General features: G+C 55.8%; 2 protein-coding genes across 3 annotated transcripts; one reads left to right on the top strand and one right to left on the bottom strand.

Moving 5' to 3' along the window:
* Positions 1-605: 605 nt before the first annotated feature.
* Frs3 (fibroblast growth factor receptor substrate 3) lies at positions 606-17414 on the bottom strand. Of its 2 annotated transcripts, none has more exons than XM_090355673.1 (7): positions 17302-17414; positions 8845-8983; positions 6145-6233; positions 4109-4295; positions 1987-2147; positions 1581-1679; positions 606-1495 (listed from the first exon to the last, which is right to left on the bottom strand). In XM_090355673.1, the coding sequence occupies exons 3-7, from the start codon at positions 6208-6210 to the stop codon at positions 638-640; spliced, it is 1371 nt and encodes a 456-aa protein (XP_090211799.1). In that variant the 5' UTR covers positions 6211-6233; positions 8845-8983; positions 17302-17414; the 3' UTR covers positions 606-637. The 2 variants fall into 2 exon arrangements, with proteins under 2 accessions (XP_090211799.1, XP_090211798.1); XM_090355672.1 differs by lacking the exon at positions 17302-17414 and adding an exon at positions 11064-11258.
* On the top strand, positions 11939-17879 carry Prickle4 (prickle planar cell polarity protein 4). The gene is given in 8 exon segments (XM_090355219.1): positions 11939-12092; positions 13798-13947; positions 14562-14669; positions 15826-15963; positions 16235-16438; positions 16918-17215; positions 17218-17503; positions 17566-17879. Coding segments are annotated over 8 exon segments (1554 nt in total). The 5' UTR covers positions 11939-12023; the 3' UTR covers positions 17867-17879.
* Positions 17880-18079: the final 200 nt, after the last annotated feature.

Below are 18079 nucleotides of genomic sequence, written 5' to 3'. Positions count from 1 at the left end.
AAGCCACATGTGCCAGGCACCAGTGGTTCAGGCCTACATCCTAACTACTCTGGAGGATCGCAGAAGCCAGCCAGGGCAGGAAATTCAGTGAGACGCTTATCTCCAATTAGCCACCTAAAAGCCAGAAGTGGAGCTGTGGCTCAAGTGGCAGAGTTAGCCTTGAACAACAACAAAAAAGCCCAGGGGCAGCACCCAGGCCCCCCTCCAGGCGAGCCCCCCAGAGTCGGTCTACCGGGTTTGCCTTCCTCCCCGCTGAGACCCGGCCTGAGAGATTCCACAAGAAGAGGACACCAGCGAGCCGGCATTTAAAAATAATCATATTAATAATAAATAGGTTAAATTACGTTTAAAACAATAAATAGAAAAATAAACTGATAAATAAAATCGACAAGTACAAAATGTGTCAACGTTCCAACCAAAACCAAAACCAAAACAACCCAACGGAACAGAAACACGCGGACCAGGGGCGCGGGAGGGGAGGGAGGGGAGGGGGGAGGGTGGGGAGGGGTGGGGAGGGGTGAGGAGGGAGGGGAGGGGTGGGGCAGGTGCCGGGGCTCCGGGCCTCCCCGGCCTCCCCCTCCCCCTCCCCCGCGGGGCCGGGCCGGGGGGATGGAGGGCGGGCGGCGGCCCGCGGGGCTCACAGAGGCAGGTCGGTGCTGTTGTGGCGGGTCTTGCGGGCCGTGCCGTCGTCGCGGGGCAGCGCCCGCTGAAGGCTGGACATGGCGGCCGTCTTCTTGAGGTCGATCACGGCGTAGGCGTCGGAGCCGCCGCCGCCCCCGCGGGCCGGGTGCGGGGCGGCGGCGGCGGCGGCGGCGGGCGAGTCCGCGCCCCAGCCCTGGAGCTCCACCTGGATGTAGTTGAGCTGCCGCGGCGGGTCGGGGCCCTGCCGTCGGAAGTCCCAGCTGAAGACGCGGGGGGAGCCGCGGCGGCGGCGGCGGCGCGCCAGCGGGCCGGGGAGGCCCAGGCTGCGGGCGGCCCGCGCGCCGGGGGGGCCCTGCGGGGGCGTCTGGTCCCGGCCGGGGCCGCCGCCGGGGGAGGAGGAGGGCGTGGGGCCGTCCCCGGAGTCCGCGGAGTCCGCGTCTGGGCCGGGCCGGGCCGGGCCCTCCCACAGCGGCGGCAGGTTCTCGTAGTGCAGCGGGCGCCGCGGCGCGGGGCCCCCCAGGCCCCCCAGGCCCGCCAGGCCCCCGGCCGCCCCGCCGCCGCGCCGCGCCGCGCCGCCCACGTTCTCGTAGGCGCAGGGGGGCCGCGCCGGGCACTCGGAGGAGCCGCCGCCGCCGCCGTCGTCGTTGTTGTTGAGGGGCGGCGGCTCCTGCGGGCCCCGGCACGTGGCGCGCTGCCCGGCGGCGGCCAGGCTGGGGCCCAGCACGAACTTCACGCGGCCCGGCTGCAGGAAGACCTGGGGGCCCCGCCGGGCCTCGGGCGGGGGCTGCGGGCAGAGGCCGCCGCGCAACGCCGCCTCCTCCCCGGCCGCCGGCGCGTTCACGTAGGTGTGGCACTGCGGGGCACGGCGCGGGTCAGCGCCGCCTCCCATCCCGCCCCGCCCCGCCCCGCCCCGCCCCGGCCCCGGCCCCCGGCCTCACCTGCTCGTCGGGGGCGATGAGGGCCTGCGTCGACTCTTCCCCGAGCGAGGGGTGCCGGGCGGCCGGGAAGCCATTGGAGAAGCTGGAGACCGAGTAGCCCAGCGCTGGGCGCGGGAGGCGGGCGGTGAGGGGCGGGGTCCCCTCCCCTCGGCTGCTCACCCCGGGGACCCCGTGGGCTCCAGGAACCTCCGCAAACACCCGGTTCCCGTCCTGCAGAAGCCTGGCACCGGCCGCTAGGAGAGGTGCTCGAGTGCCCAGGCGGCAGGCGGCGAGAGCGCCAGGCTGCTGCTTCCACGGAAACCCACCGCCTTCCGGTCTGTCCCCAGCCATGCTGGTCCGACCGCTACCCATGCTAGCGCCTGCCCTCGCCTCCCAGACCCGGGGCCGCAGGACGCGGTCACTCACCGCCGGGCTGCAGAGGGCTCCGTGGGAAGTCAAAGCCCACGGGGTGGCTGTTGCGGGTGATGATGACAGGCTCCTCCATCACACTGATGCTGTTGCACTGCATCAGGTCCTGCAGCAGGTTGAAGATCTCCTCGGCCCGGGAGCACTTGAAGGCAAAGATCCCTGGAGGAAGGATGGAGGAGCTGTGGGGCGGCCCTCCACGCCAGGCTGCGGAGGTCTGCGGCGCTGCTCCTCAGCCCGGGCACTCTTGCCCACCCACTCTGCATCCAGAGCTCTCGGAGGAAACACTCTCATCATATCAGATGCCTCCATCATCCCCTTCCTCCGTGTCCTGCTCCCCCAGAAAACAAGCCAGGCTGAGCCTTAGCTCAGGGCACTCGGATTGCCCAGCAGCAGCCCAGGGCAGGGGGGCTTGTCCTGCCCAGTTCCTTCAGTAGACGTTCCGCCCAGTGCCCGGCCACAGCGCGAATGCCCCACAGCTTCATCTCTTATGCAGGATGGAAGACAAGACAGGCAGAAGCAGGGTGGGCATGGCAGGCAGTCCCGTGGCTCCTGGGCTCAGCAGGCCTCATGGCCGGTCCACATCCTACACAACTTAGTGTCCTGGGAATGGCAGGACCTGGGCTGAGCACTGGGGTGCTGTGGATGGAGACCTGAGGCTCAGGGAGCACCCACGAAGGCCGTGTGCATCTGTCCACAGTCAAGAGAAACACAGGGAGGCCAACAAACAACCTACTACTAAATTATATTGTTACTTTACAATTCATAGAGCCAATTGTGGCTTACAGGAGAGGGCTGGGAAAGAGGAGGGAAGGGGCAAGGAATGTGGCTTAGTGGTGGAGTGCTTGCCTCACATGCACGAAGCCCTAGGTTTGAGTCCTCAGTACCCCATACACAGAAAAAGGTAGAAGTGGCACTGTGGCTCAAGTGGTAGAACCCTAGCCTTGAGCAAAGGCAAAGCAGGAACAATGCCCAGACCCTAAGTTCAAGCCCCAGGACTGGCAGGAAAAAAAACAAAAAACAAAAAAAGATGGGAAGTAAGGGGCCTGTTCAGGCCAGATATCTAAGAGTTAGGGAAAAGACTGGTAGGGTCTGGAGTTCAGGAAGCGCCCTCTTCCTCTGTCTGCTCACTCAGCCCTGTGTGCCTCTGCTGAGCTCCAGGGCTCAGGTGGTAGAGATGCCTGGCTGTGCTGCTGCCTCGGGAGTGCCCTCTGTAATCCCGGGCCACCCCACCCCACACAGCACCCTTCTGCAGAGCTTTGCTGGATCCTGATAGACACGCTCACACCATGCCACAAGCCCCTACTAGCTCCTAGCACCTCAGGGTGCAGAGACGGGGGGAAGAGAGCAGATACAGGCCATTCTGCTGCCCACAGGTGATGGAGCCTGAGTGTCCTGCCTCCCCAGATTCCTTTCCCAAGCCAGAGCCTCCCACTTGACCTTTTCTCCATTAAGTACAGGGTCCAGGGAGTAAGACCTGGAGCTTCAGGGGAAAAAAAGCTTTGTTCCTATTGGGGGCAATCTGGTCTCTGAAACTATAACAACAGAGGAAAAAGACATTTCCTTTCACTAGGCATGCTCTGGCCTGGGAGGATGGCCTCTTTCCTATGGGCTAGACAACAAATGTCCCCACAAAGGGACCCAGGCTCAAGCCACAGTGACTTAAGAAAGAGCATTGGAGCCACAAGCTAGGGGCTCGTGCCTGTAATCATATCTACTCAGGAGGTTGAGATGTGAGGATCATGGTTCAAAGCCAGCTCCTGAGACAAATCTTATTTTCAATTAATCAATATTTGGAAGTATAGGTTTGGCTTCAGTGGCAGAGCCCCAGCCTCGAGTGAAAAAGCCAAGCCAAGAGCACAAGATTTGTGAGTTGAAGCCCCATTGTTGGTGTAATTGGCATCCCTGGACCTAGAGACCACATGGTTTTGCAGTAACATGCTGTGTGCCTTTGGCCCCTTCCCTCTCTGGGTAATATCTGCTGGGTGTGAGGGCCAGGTTTGATGTTAAAGTTAATTCTCACAATTTCCCGGCAAGTTTTCCAGACCCCCTGGGCTCTGCCTTCCAGCGCAGGTATGGCCAGGCACACAGCCCCCACCTTGGTGGGGCAAGCCGGCCCTCACCTTGGCCTGTCTGACATCGGCGGCCACTCTCAAAGGAGAAGAGGTTGGCGTCGTAGCCGTAGCGCCTCAGGCAGAGGTAGGGCCAGTGGATGTCATCCCGCTGAACCATGTGTAACACCAGCTCACTCTGTGTCAGCTCCATCACCCCTGCGCCCAGCTCCATGCCCTCGTCATCCACATTCGTCACCTGGAGGGACGGCAGAGGGGCAGGGAGGCAGGGGAGGAGTTCCCGCAGGGTTAGAGCGGGGGGGGCTGAGGGTCTCGTCTGCATACACTACAGAATGCCACGGACCACGGGGGTCTCAGCACCATGGACCGTGGCAGTCCTCTGGGCAAATCCCTCCCTGCTGGGCTTCAGCTGACATCCTAGGGCAGGCGATATATGATCCATGTTCAGTGACCTCGCACAGCCATGACTTAACAGCTGAGGGGTCAGATGTCAGTGAGGAAGGGGTTTAATTGTAAATCCAATGTCTGAAGCCCCTAGGAAAGCCAGGCTCCGGGCAGAACAAAATCACTGCCTTTCTCTCCCTAACCTGAGGCCTTGCAGTGTGCTCCCTCTCCTGGAAGACAAGGGGAACTCCGCATGCCCCAGTGCCAGGATGAGGCGCCCCCTTTAGGTACATAGGTTTTGAGGGGCCTGGCCTGGACTTAAAGCCAGCAGGGACACATGTGTTAAGTAAGCACCATGTGAAACACTGTGCTGGGCACCAGTGGCACATGCTCACATTTCTAGCCACTCAGGAGGCTGAAATCTGAGAATCGCAGTTTAGAGGGGGCTGGGCGGACAAATCTTTGAGACTCAATCTCTAGTTAACCATCAAGAAGCCAGAAATAAAAGCATTGTTTAAGTGGCAGAGTAATGGTAATGAGCAAAAAGCCACTTGGGATCGGAAGATCCTGAGTTTGAGCCTTCAATACTGGCATAAGGAAAAAAAACCCACTTTATTATAGTAACTTGTAAATACAGACTTATTTTTTCTCCAAAAAAGGTGTATAAAGTTAAAATATATACTTTCAGGACTGAACATTTTAAAAGCATCATTTTGCTATGGCACTGCAGCATTTCACTATTCTTGATCATATCCAAAAAAAAGTAAAGAAAAGAAAAAAAAAACACTGGGTGCTGGTGGTTCACATCTGTAATCCTTACTCAGGAAATCTGAGGATAGAGGTTAAAAGGCAGCCCAGGGAGAAAAGACTATGAGACTCTTATCTCAGATTAACCTCTTTCTATGATAGAAAGAAGTGGCCCAAGTGATAGAGTGCCAACCTAGCGGGAGAAGTCTAAAGGATGGCATCCAGGCTCTGAGTTCAAGTGATCGAGTGCCAACCTAGCGGGAGAAGTCTAAAGAATGGCATCCAGGCTCTGAGTTCAAGTGATAGAGTGCCAACCTAGCGGGAGAAGTCTAAAGGATGGCATCCAGGCTCTGAGTTCAAGTGATAGAGTGCCAACCTAGCGGGAGAAGTCTAAAGGATGGCATCCAGGCTCTGAGTTCAAGTGATAGAGTGCCAACCTAGCGGGAGAAGTCTAAAGGATGGCATCCAGGCTCTGAGTTCAAGTGATAGAGTGCCAACCTAGCGGGAGAAGTCTAAAGGATGGCATCCAGGCTCTGAGTTCAAGTGATCGAGTGCCAACCTAGCGGGAGAAGTCTAAAGGATGGCATCCAGGCTCTGAGTTCAAGTGATAGAGTGCCAACCTAGCGGGAGAAGTCTAAAGGATGGCATCCAGGCTCTGAGTTCAAGTGATAGAGTGCCAACCTAGCGGGAGAAGTCTAAAGGCTGGCATCCAGGCTCTGAGTTCAAGCCCAGTACCAGTCACTTCATCAACTGACTGACAGACAGATGGATGAACAGAGATACCAGAGCGGCCTGAGCCTTTTTCCTCTGGCCCTGTATAGGCCACACACACAAGGAGCTTCAACCCACTGCCTTGGCAGGATTTCTCTTCCCACAGGGGCTGGGGCAGCCTGACTGTTCAGTGCCTGAGCCAAAGAGGCCACTGGGAACTTAAGACAGGAAAAGGCTCTGGGTACCTTGAACTTGGTGGGGTGGTTGTTTGAGAGGCCGTCTCTGTTTAGGCAGCTACAGCAGCTCCCCATGGCGTCAGAGCAGCCAGGCGGCCCTGGGGAAGAACATGAGACAAGCAGGTCACCTGCTGCAGCCCAGAAGACCCTGCTCTGGGAAGAACATTGTACTGCGGGCATCCACTCTGCACGAGACTCTACCACACAGTGTCAGGAATCCTCCCTTCATCTGGGCCCAGACACGCTGGGGATAAGCATTCTCAAGTCAGAATGGGTGAGGATCCGTGCCACGGTGGACAGAGAGAGCTTCAAGGTAACATGCCATCCGCACCTTGAGAAACAATCAGCGTCTGACCCATGGAAAGGCAAGGAAGAAGTCAGGGTTGGACATAAAGCCCAAGCAATGACTCTCTCAGGAGTTTGGGTCCAGCCCAAAGATTGTCTTTGGGGGAATCTCAAGATATTCTGGCCCACACCTTTCCCTTTTATATCTATCTATCTATCTATCTATCTATCTATCTATCTATCTATCTATCTATCTATCTATCTATCTTTGCTCAAGGCTATCACTCTACCACTTGAGCCACAGCACCACTTCACTACTTCTGAGTTTTTCTGTTTATGTGGTACTGAGAAACTAAACCCAGGGCTTCAGATATACTAGGTAAGCACTCTACCACTAAGCCACATTCTCAGCCTCCCTCCCTCTCTTCTTTCTTCCTTCCTTCCTTCCTTTCTTCTTTTTTTTCCTTTCTGATCTTGGGCTTGAACACAGGGCCTAGGTTCTGTCCATGAACCACTTTGTGCTCCAGGCTAGTTCTCTACCACAGTGCCTCTCTGGCTTTTTCTTTTCTTTTCGTGGAGTGGGATGATAGGGCTTCAACTCTGGGCCTGGGCGCTGTCCCTGAGCTCTTCAGCTCAAGGCTACCGTCCTACCCCTTGAGCCTCAGCCCCACTTCCTGTTTTCTAGTGGTTAATTGGAGATAAGAGTCTCATGTACTTTAGTGCCCATGCTGGCTTTGAACTGCAACCAATGTGGAGAAATGTGGGGAATGTGGCTTAGTGGTAGAGTGCTTGCTTACCATGCAGGAAGTCCTGAGTTTGATTCTTCAGTACCATACTGAATAAGCTGGAAGTGGTGCTATGGCTCAAGTGGTAGAGTGGTATCCTGGAGTAAAAGTTCAGGGACAGTGCCTAGACCTTGAGTTCAAGCCCCAGGACTGGCTAAAAGAAAAAAAAAGTTGCTGGGCACGGGGGCTCACGCCTGTAATCCTAGCTACTCAGGAGGCTGAGATCTGAGGATCACAGTTCAAAGCCAGCCCGGGCACTAAAGTCCATGAGACTCTTCTCTCCAATTAACTACCAGTAAACCAGAAGTGGCGTGGTGGCTCAAGTGGAAGAGCCCTAGCCTTGAGCTGAATATTCAGGGACAATGCCCAGGCCCAGGGGTAGGGCGGTTGCCTTGAGTTGAAGAGCTCAGAGACAGCACCCAGGCCCAGAGTTCAAACCCCACAATCGACCAAAATATTAAAAATTTAAAAAGGTTCATAAACATTGTTGTCTGGGCTGGCTTCGAACCATGATCTCAGCTTCCTGAATAGCTAGTATTACAGGCCTGAACTATCAGCACACAGCACAAATTTTCTTTTTGGTATTTTCTTTGGATGAATTGTTCTATCCATAATCATAAAGACATGCTTAAAAGACTAAAAATTCAAAACAGCATAATACTGATTGGACATTTCTTCATTTAAAAAAAAGACTGGGAAAGCCGGGCGTGGTGGCTTATGCCTGTAATCCTAACTACTCAGGAGGCTGAGATCTGAGGATCAAGGTTCAAAGCCAGCCGGCACAAAAGAGCCTGAGCTCTTATCTCCAATTAACCTCTAGAAAATGGGAAGTATGGCTTGGCTCAAGGGTAGGGTAGTAGTCTTGAGCTGAAGAGCTCAGGGACAATACCCAGGCCCAGAATTCAAGCCCCATGGCTCACAAAAAAAAAAAAAAAAAAAAAAAAAAAAAAGGGCTGGGAACCCAGGCGTGGTGGCTCACGCCTGTAATTCTAGCTACTCAACAGGCTGAGATCTGAGGATCAGAGTTAAAAACTAGCCTGGGCACTAAAAAGCCCGTGAGACTCATCTCCAATTAACCACCAGAAAAGCTTAAGTGGCGTTGTGGCTCAAGGGGTAGGGCAGTAGCCTTGAACTGAGGAGCTCAGGGACAACATCCAGGCCCAGAGTTCAAACCCCACAACTGACTAAAAAAAAAGGCTGGGGATGTAGTTCACTGGTGTAATGTGTGCTTTGCATACACAGGGCTTGGGGGTTGATTCCCAGTACTGCAAAACAAAAACAATGACAGAATGCTGAGTCTGTCCCACACTGGCCAAAAGGGAGACCATAACGCGACTTAGCTTTTCCTTCCAGGGTACTGGTACTTGTATTCTATGGCCTATGGCTTAAGAAACAAGAAACCCAGGGCCCAATCAGCAGCTTCTGTCATTCTGCGCAATTAGAATCCAATCCAGGGCCTCATACTTGCCAGACAAGCACTCCACTACTGAACTCCATCTCCAGCCTTCACGCAGAGCTTTCAGGGGTTACAAGGTACTCAAGAAGTGAGTACCTTCCAGACTTCTGCCGCTTGTGTCAGACCCTGAACGTTCACATCCCCGAATGAATACCCTCCACTCCCCGACTCCACAGCACTTACCTCACCCAGGCCATCGGGGAGCTGGCCACGGGAGGGACATGGGGAAGGGCTCCCACTTCAGTCCCTCCGCCCTTGCTGGGGTATCATGGTAAACTGTAGAGAAGTCAACTGGATCCCTCGGGTGGCGCTGGGGGCTCACCTAGCATAGGAGATAAGAGACCACAGATTCAGGATATCCTCATCCTGTTAATGAGACTGACCTGTGGCCAGTCCGTTCCACCTGGATCTCTGTCCAGGTCTTAAGAGCCCAAAACATCAATGAAAAGAAGCAAGGCAGACAAAGGGACCACAAATCCCAAGTTCCAGAAGCCTTAAGAGGGGAAGACTCCACTGGTATCTGTGAGTTTTGTGTCTGAGAGTCTGTGATTTCCCAAGTCAACTTTTGGTCTCCCTCTGAATCCTGTTACAAGCAACACCACCTCCCATTTGCAGAGAGCCTCACCTCTACATAGAGCTTTCACGAAAGAACACTATGAATAAAAAGCCAGGTGCTAGTAGCTCACACCTCTAATCCTAGCTACTCAGGAAGCTGGGATCTGAGCATCTCTGTTCAAAGCCAGCCAGGGTAACCCGAGCAAATCTTCAATTAACCATCAAAAAAAGCCAAACATAAAGGTGTGGCTCACCAGGCATTGGTGTCTCACACCTGTAATCCGAAATGCTCAGGAGGCTGAGATCTGAGGATCGTGGCTCAAAGCCAGGCCAGGCAGGAAAGTCCAAAAGTCCGTGAAACTCTTATCTCCAATGAACGACCAGAAAACTGAAAGTGGCGCTGTGGGGATAGCCTTGAGCTGAAGAGCTCAGGGACATCCCCCAGACCCAGATTCAAGCCCCATGACTGACCAAAAAAAAAAAAGCTGTGGCTCAAATGGTAGAGCACCAACGTTAAGCAAAAAAGTTAATCAAGAGCTCAAGTCTGTAATCCTAGCTACTCAGGAGGCTGAGATCTGAGGATCGAGGTTCAAAGCCAGCCTGCTAGAAAATGCGAAGTGGGGCTTGGCTCAAGGGTAGGGCAGTAGCTTTGAGTTGAAGAGCTCAGGGACAGCTCCCAGGCCGAGTTCAAGACCCACCAAAAAAAAAAAAAAAAAGTTCAAGGCTGAATTTAAGCTCCAGCATCAGCATAAATAAACAAATACTGGAACTACAGGCCTGGCTCAGGTGGTACAGGGACAATCAAGAGCAAGTAAGCAAACTGTATTCAAACCCTGGTACCAGCAAACCAGCAAAGCAAACAAACAGAAAAAAAGAACACTATGATGTGTTGCAAAAAGTATGGGCATGGGGTTCAGGAAACCAGTATTCTAGTCGGTTTTGTTACTAGAACTTGGGAGACTGATTGCAGTCAACTCTTCACCCCTACCTCCCAATTCTTTATTCTCAAGGAAACACCTGTAAACTGCTGAGCTTCTAGCTGAAATCGCTTTTAGAGATATGTAAAACCAACACTATGAAGGCAGCTCCTCTTCCAGGATAGCTCCTCTGTCTCACATTTGAAGCTGGACAGACTTTCTGCTTCCTAAGCTCCAAACAGGCTCATATTTTTTTTACATATAAATGTTAATAAACTAAACTATGAGGGGCAGCAGCAGAGCTCCTGCTACACGAGCCAAGCCACCAGGATCCCATCTTCATGCTTCAGGAAAACCCCCAGCCTCTGGACCTGGGGGCCTCATTTTCTGGAAGGAGGGCACAGGTGCCCACAAGACAGGATGGGAGGGGAGGGCTGTATTCTCCCGGTCCGCATCGCTTTCTGTGAGGTACTGGATCTGTCGGCAGGGAGCCCCGAGGGAGGCTGTTCCACTGGGCCGGCCCTAGACCTGGAGGGCAGGACGGGAGTTGGATGGGGCTGTGGGGTCGAAAATGCATGGACGCCCTGGGGCGCGGAGCAGAATCCCGGGTGCACCTAGGGGGTGATTCCAATCGCTGCAAAGAAAGCCTAAGGATCCGGGGGCTTTGGGGACAGTGGGAGATCTGGGAGCATCCACGAGTGGGGGGGTCTGGGGGAGTCTGGGGGACCCGTGGGGGGGCTGCTTGCGGGGCTGTCAGGGAATTTCCAGACGCGGGAAAGGCAGGGGCTGCGGGCCGCACGTCGTGCCCAGACCCCGCTCCCCGCCCGGGGCTGGCACCTTCCCCACCCCCCGCCCGCCGCCCCGGGCTTCTAGGGAAGCGCAGAGCCTCGCGGAGCCGCCTCGTCCCCGCTCCGCACTGCCCAGACTCACATTGCCCCGCGGCCCGGGAGGCGCCGGGCCCCCGCTCCCGGGTCCCGCTGCAGCCGCCGCCGCCGCCGCCCGCCGGAGCCAAGGCCTCCCCGTCCCGCCCTGCAACCGTGAGGTCGGAGGTCACCGGGTGCACCAACGAGACGCTCCGGGCGGGCGGGCGGACCCGAGCGGGGGTAACCGGCGCGCAGCCTAGAAGGTCCCTTTGGAGGACTTTGCCGGCGGGAGCGGCGAGCATGCGCAGACGCCAGAGGGCGCTCTCGGCCAGCGACTGGTAATCCTGCCGGGAGGGGCGGGGCGTGGTGCGGGCGGGGCGTGTGGTGGGCGTGGTCTCGCGGGGGCGGGGCAGAGTGGAGTTGGACGGCGGCGAAGGCGCCCGGAGAGTGGACGGGGACCGGGGCCGGACCACGGGTGCGGGGAGAGGGCTGAGGAGGGCGAAGGCGGCCTGAGGATCGTTAGGGATCAGGTAAGGGAGCCGACGCGGGGCCCGAGGGACCCCCAGAGGAAAGAGCTGGACTCAGCATCCTTCCCACCCGAGATCCGTCCTTCAGTCTGCGCTCCAGACCCCTTTCCATGGGTCCAGGGCTGCATCGAAGCCGGTGTCGTGGGAAGGGTGAGACCCTCGCCAGGTCCTGCCAAACGATCAGCCTCCAGGACCACGCGCAGCCCTGCCTGCTCGCCTGGGAAACTTCGGGGATGGAACGCCCCCCTCCCTCCCTCCAGCTGTCCAGCCCCAGCGCCCCGGGGGGGGGGGGCGGTCTGTCTCCTGGGAGGGGCGCAGGGAAGGAGGATTTTGTGAGGAAGGTGGAGGGGAAGGAGGCCGCCCGTCGGGAGTCAGGGGCGGAGGGGGATTGCTTCTGTTTCCAGCAGTTCCGTGAAGGCTGACCTAGCCCGGAGGAGGGTACCATCCCTCTACCAAGCCTCTGATGCTCCACTTTTCCTTGCTGCCCGGAGCTGGGGGAAATGGCGACTCGGGACCTGGCCACCTTCCACAGGAAATCTGACCAGAGAGATAGATCAGGAAGGAAACAGGTGTGTGGGGGGCACAGGAACTAGGAAAGGGTGGCACCGGACATTTGAAAGGTGGGGTGTGCTGCTGAGTAGAGCTCGGGACTGGAAAGTATGAGATGAGTCCAAACCTGGGCCCAATCCCCAGGCCAGACCGTACAGAGGCCAGAGCTTGCATGGTGGCCTCCACCTGCCTGCCAGTCGGTCTCCATCCCAGCCCGCCTCCTCCTTAAGTTTCCCTAGCTTTCGGATGTGATCTTGAGCATGCTAATGAAGCAAAAATGTTCACCTGTAAAATGGAATGAGGATTATTGTGAGGATGAGCTTGATTATGCACAATTCTAGAGCAATCCCTAGCACAGAGCAAACATAAACGTTTACACTCGTTATTTTTCCCTGTGGGGTTTGTGTATCTAACCAGAGTGCAGAAGGGAGATTCTGTCTGGTTTGGTCTCTGTCTCACCCACTAACTAGCCTGTGAGCTTGAGGGCAGCGCCCATTCCCTCTCTACTCCTGTCACCTACAAGGTATCAGGACTGGGGGAGAGGAAGGCTAAAGGGACTGAGCTTATCCAGTGAAGCTGCTGTTCTAAAGCTGCTGAGAAAAATCAAAAGTAGAGGTGGGCCTCAAGTGATAGAACAAAAAAGTTAGGCAAAAGCAGAAGGCCTGGGGCTAGGAGTTTGGCTTAGTGGTAGAGTGCTTGCCTAGCATGCACAAAGACCAGTGTTTGATTCCTCCGTACCACATACATAAAAATTAAAAAGCCAGAAGTGGTGCTGTGGCTCAAGTGGTAGAGCTGTAGCCCAAGGACAATGTTCAGGCCCTGAGTTCAAGCCCCATGACTGGCAAAAAAAAAAGCAGAAGGCCTTAAGCTCAAGCCTCAATACTGGCACAAAAACAACCCCCCCCACCTCCCCAGGACTGTCTAAGGATGAGATTCATTGGTAGAGTGCTTGCCTAGCTTGTGTTGCTCAAGGCCCTATATTCAACCAAGAAGAAAGGAAGAGGAAAGAAAAGACAAAAAGAGAAATTATTGGTATAGATAGCACAAATTGTTCTGACCATTGAGAAGTTCACAGACTACAGGAGTAACTGAGCAAGACTTTGGGGGACAAAGAGAACCCTCAGATGCAAAATATTGGAATGTAGTTTGTTCTGTGCTAGAGACTACTATAGAATTTCACCAACTATGGTCTGTCCTAACAATAATCCTTCTAGAGCTTCAGAATGGAGAGGCAGAATACATTAGCAACTTTGCAAAAAAGTCTTGGTGAGGTGGCCTTTTAACCAGGTCCAAACATCCATAGCTAGAAAAATGGGGCTGACACAGGAATGAGGAGGAGGCAGACTCCTGGGTGAAGGGCGCAGAATGAGTTCAAGCTAGCAAGGTGATCCTTCCCAAGGGCTCGCCAGAAAGCAGAATGTCATCTCTCACTGTGATCCTTCTCACTCCATCCCAGTGTAAGGGAGACCCCAGAATTTGAATTTCAGAAACTCAGAAGCTGAAAGGCCTGGCTTTGTGATCTGGCTTTGCCACTCCACTCTCTTGCTGTATGATCTTTAGTGGATCTCATTCCTCTGTGTTCATTGATCTGTGGTCCAGGATCAAGTGACAGCTGAACTCCATGGTCTGGCGGATGGAGCACAACCATGTCTGTAAAGCACTTAGCACTGGCTAGCTCATTGTGAGGGTCCACTGACTGAAGCCTCTTTATTGTTTGGGGAGCAGACTTTGTCACCATTTTTAGTGCTGAGCTCGGAACTCTCAGTGACCCATCATGAGGATAGTTCCATCGCCAGGGGGCAAGGTCTACGGGCCAACTCAGAGGCTGACTCAGGCCACCAGCCAGGGGAGGACCCCAAGGATGTCTCTGCGAAGGTATGACACCTCTGCCTTCCTGAGACCTCCGTCCTCTTTCCCTTTCTTCCAGCTAGGAGGTCTCCGCTCTGTTCCCAGGACTGGAGATTGGATCCACCCTCACACACATGCGGGATGTGTGCCCTAGCCCTAGTTTTTGGTTTTGATTTTGTTTTTAAGGCAAGAGTTTTGCTATATACTTCAGGCTGGCTTTGAACTTTTCCCCCTTCTTCCTCAACCATTCTGAAGACTACAGGCATCTAATACCCATGCCTGGCTCTGCTCAACTTCCTGGGACCCTTTTCCCTCTTCAGAATCCCTGCCTCTACACCCTCCTATGACATGGAGATTTGACTTTCAACACCCTGACAAAAATATACATTACTTTCCTAAGAGATCTGTTGTCAAAACAAATCAAAAGGAATAAGGGAGGCAGATCCAAGTATAAGGAAAGCCATCTGGGGGTTCCCTCAAGGCAAGCCACAGATGCAGCAGGGGCCCTGCGTCCTCGTGCTTAGTGAAGGTCTTCAAGGAATACCCTCCAGGAGTAGGAGTAGCAGCAGTTGCTCTGGATCGGGGGAGGGAGGAAAGGAAGGAAAAAATCTAGCTCCATTCTTCTTCCTTTCTCTCCTCAGGTTCCTGCAGTCCTGAGTGTGGGTCCACCTCACCTGGACACCAATCAAGCCTTCAACTGGCCTGGACTTCAGACCCTCCTACAGCAGCTCCCTCCGCAGGACAGCGATGTGCGTCTCCCATCTCCCTTGCTCTCTTAACCTCCCTTCATCCCTGCTTCACAATTTACTGTAGAAAGACCCTTGGTCCAAATGCCAGGTGCCATGGCTCAGGTCCGGCTCCGCCCATGGTTGGGAGAAGTCCTTCCTTTCCACTTGAGTTTTCACATCTACATAAGTGCCAAAACATCTGCTCCGCCTACCACAATGCTTAGTTCAAGAGCAAATGAGAAATGGACATGAACTGTTGAAACCAGTAATGGAATGTGCAAATGGAGCGCATGCTCCTTCAGTATTTATTGAGGCTCTATGTGTGTCCAGCCAAAAGACTTACAATTCATTTGTGGAGGCAAGAAAGGAGTATAAGAGGTATGAAAAGAAAACACAAGCATAGGACATGATGCACTGGGGACCAACACCTAGGTATATGTGACGATGCGTAGTGAGCCTGAGGGCTGTCTGATCCTCATGATGACAATGTTTGTTGTTAGTTGTGGGGCTTGAACTCAGGGCCTGGGTGCTGATCCTGAGTTCTTTTGCTCAAGGCTGGCTCTCTACCACTTTGAGCCACAGTATTACTTCTGGTATTTGATTGGTTAATTGGAGATAAAGAGTCTCACGGGGACTTTCTTGAAGCCTGGGCTGGCTTCAAACCAAAATCTTAGCCTTCTGGAATTATAGGCATGAACCACCTGCACCTGGCATCAACTTCTTTTTGTGTGTATGTGCGCCGTCCCTGGGACTTGAACTCAGCGCCTGGGTGCTTTGTTCAAGGCTAGTGCTTTACTAGTTAAGCCACAGCGCCACTTGTTTTTTTTTTTTCTGAGTAGTTAGTGGAGATAAGTCTCACACACTCTCCTGATGAGGCTGTCTTTGAACCACGATCCTCAGATCTCAGCCTCCTGAGTAGCTGGGATTACAAGTGGAGCTACCAGCACCCAGCTGGTGGTGACAATTTCTGAGGGCAGCTTAGGAAAACTAAGGTGCTTGTCTTGTCTTCTTTTTTCCTTTCCTCTTACTGTATATATGCTGTTAATTCTTGAGGGTTGTACAACCTCTCCAAGCAGAATCTTCCAGTTCTAGTGTGTTCTATCTCTGAGTGCTAGTATGTGGGATCTATGTTGCCTGCTGGCACTGTTCTAGTAATGGGCCGGGTCCATGTCTGCAGGAGCGTTACTGCCTGGCCTTTGGGGAAGAGGAACTGGCTGAGCTGCGGCTTTTCTGCACCCAGCGGAAGCAGAAGGCCTTGGGACAGGGGGTGGCCTGCCTGCTACCTCCTCAGCCTGAAGGACATACCTGTGAAAAGGTATGTTGATTTCTTCCCATCCCTGGTTCTTCCCTTTTTCCACCCCTTGTCATCTTATTTCTGACTCCTGGAACTCTGATGAAGAAACAGGCTTTAGGGATTAGTGATTTGGCGATAAATGTTAGGGACAAAGGAAAATCCAATGAGTTTTTGATGGAAGCTGAAGTAGGAGTGTGCCTGTGAGATCATGGGGTGTCAGCTATGGGAGAGCTGGTGGGGAACCTAGGAAGATGCTTGGGACTCTGCCCAGCCCAGTGTTTCTGCCTGCCAGTGCAGAGAGCAGCTGAAGCCAGGAGAGTACACAGTGTTCGCAGTCCTGGCAGGTAGGCGGTGCTGCTGGCACCCGCCTTGCTTTGCCTGCCAGACCTGCGGTCAAGCCTTGATAAACCTCATCTACTTCTACCACGATGGGCACCTCTACTGTGGCCGTCACCATGCTGAGCTGCTGCGGCCACGCTGCCCAGCCTGTGATCAGGTAAATACCCAAGAGAAGGGCGGGGAGGAGGATGTTTCTGTGCATGGTCCCATCGTGACAAGATATAAGGGGGAACCACCCCCCCACACACACACTTAACAACTCTCAGTACTGCAGAATGGAGTGGGGAGAACTAGGGTGGTTTCCCAACCTCTCCCCTCACATTAATATGGACTCAGAGTTTCTCATGGACAAGTATCCATCTCAGTATGCAAGTTGCTAATGCAGAGCCTGATCACGCTAGAAAGACCCTTTACATCAACAATACTAAGCTGTGGGTGGGGAGTCCAGGAGGTGGTGACACCTGCTAGTTGGGGGTTCCTAGCTAAGCCAGTCAGTCCTCACTGTGTCCTAGAGAGTTGGAGATCAAATGGGAATGTGTATGCATGCTTCAGCTGACGGGGTATAAGGCATGGTTATTGGATGAATGAATGAGTGAATGAATAAATGAATGCACCTTTCTCCTCTCCCTCTCCCAGCTCATCTTCTCCCAGCACTGCACCGAAGCGGAGGGCCGGCGCTGGCACGAGAACCACTTCTGCTGCCAGGACTGCGCTGGGCCCCTGGGCGGGGGCCGCTATGCCCTACCGGGGGGCAGCCCCTGCTGTCCCAGCTGCTTTGCGAGCCGCTACTCGGACGTAGACCCGAGCCCGGTGGGGGCCCTGGAAGGGCGAGGGACCCTCGGTAAGGGAAGAGAAGGTACAGATGGAAGCGGGAGCTGAGGTCGCCCGAGGCTGGGCCAGGGTGGGGGCTTTTCCCGGGCGGGGCCCTCCGCGCCTTCCCACGCGGTCTCGTCCGAGCGGCAGCGCCCCGTCCGCCCCCCCACCGCCCCCAAAGCGAGCCTGGAGGCCCGCAGCTCTCACCGCGCGTCCCGGGCTGGAAGCGCTCCGAAGGCCTCCCGCACCCACCCCGAGCTGCGATCGGTCGATCGGTCGGAGCTGCTCGGTCGGAGCTGCGGAGCGGGACTTGTTCCTGGGCGGGGGACGCGGCTGCCACTGGCGGCGGGCGAAGGCGGGGCGAGGCGAGGCGGGGGCCGCGAGTGGACGCGCGCAGCGGCGGCGGCGCGTGCGGGGCGGCGCGGGAGGCTGCGCCCAGCCCCGGCCGCCTTCGGCCGCTCGCGCTGCCAGGCTAGCGCGGGCCGGGGCGTTGAGCCGGGTGTCTCCGACCCGGCCAGGACCCGAGGAAACTGGAACCCACGGACGCGCCTGCTCGTCGGTGGACGCCACGGGCTCCCGAGCGGCTCTCCCCGCCCGCTGCCGCCGGGACCCCGCGGCTGAGGGCGGCCCCTGCTCCACCTGCTCCTCCTCCTCCGACTCGGAACCTGAAGGCTTTTTCTTGGACCAGCGCCTGCCCGGGCGGGGGCCGAGCGCGGGCTGCCCGCGGGCGGAGGACGGCGAGCCCTCCCGGAAGCGCTGCGGCGTGTGCTAGCGGCGGCCCGGGGTAGGGCGGCGGGCGGGAGGGCGCGCGCGGGAGAGCGAGGCCTTGCTCCGGGAGGAGCCCCGCAGCGGGCCGCCGTCGGGGGCCGGGTCGGCTCGCGGCGCCCCTCGGCGCGGCCTGGGATTCCGTGGAGACTGGGGTTGGAGAGCCCTGCTCCCCAAAGCGGCGCTTTCCGGCGGGGCGAGCCCCTCGCCCCCGGGCCGG

The sequence above is a fragment of the Megascapheus bottae genome, chromosome 22, assembly GCF_031878675.1.
Source record: "Megascapheus bottae isolate mThoBot1 chromosome 22, mThoBot2.hap1, whole genome shotgun sequence".
Taxonomy (NCBI): Eukaryota; Metazoa; Chordata; class Mammalia; order Rodentia; family Geomyidae; genus Megascapheus; species Megascapheus bottae.
The sequence above is the reverse complement of the archived record's forward strand: the minus strand, read 5'-3'. Positions and strand labels throughout refer to the sequence as shown.

Excerpts from the sequence above, each read along its gene's own strand:
- Frs3 (XM_090355673.1), bottom strand. The coding sequence starts at position 6,210 with ATGGGGAGCTGCTGTAGCTGCCTAAACAGAGACGGCCTCTCAAACAAC. Across the intron at positions 2,148-4,108 it reads CCGATGTCAGACAGGCCAAG|GGATCTTTGCCTTCAAGTGC; the intron begins GTGAGGGCCGGC and ends TCCTTCCTCCAG. Across the intron at positions 1,496-1,580 it reads TCATCGCCCCCGACGAGCAG|TGCCACACCTACGTGAACGC; the intron begins GTGAGGCCGGGG and ends CGTGCCCCGCAG.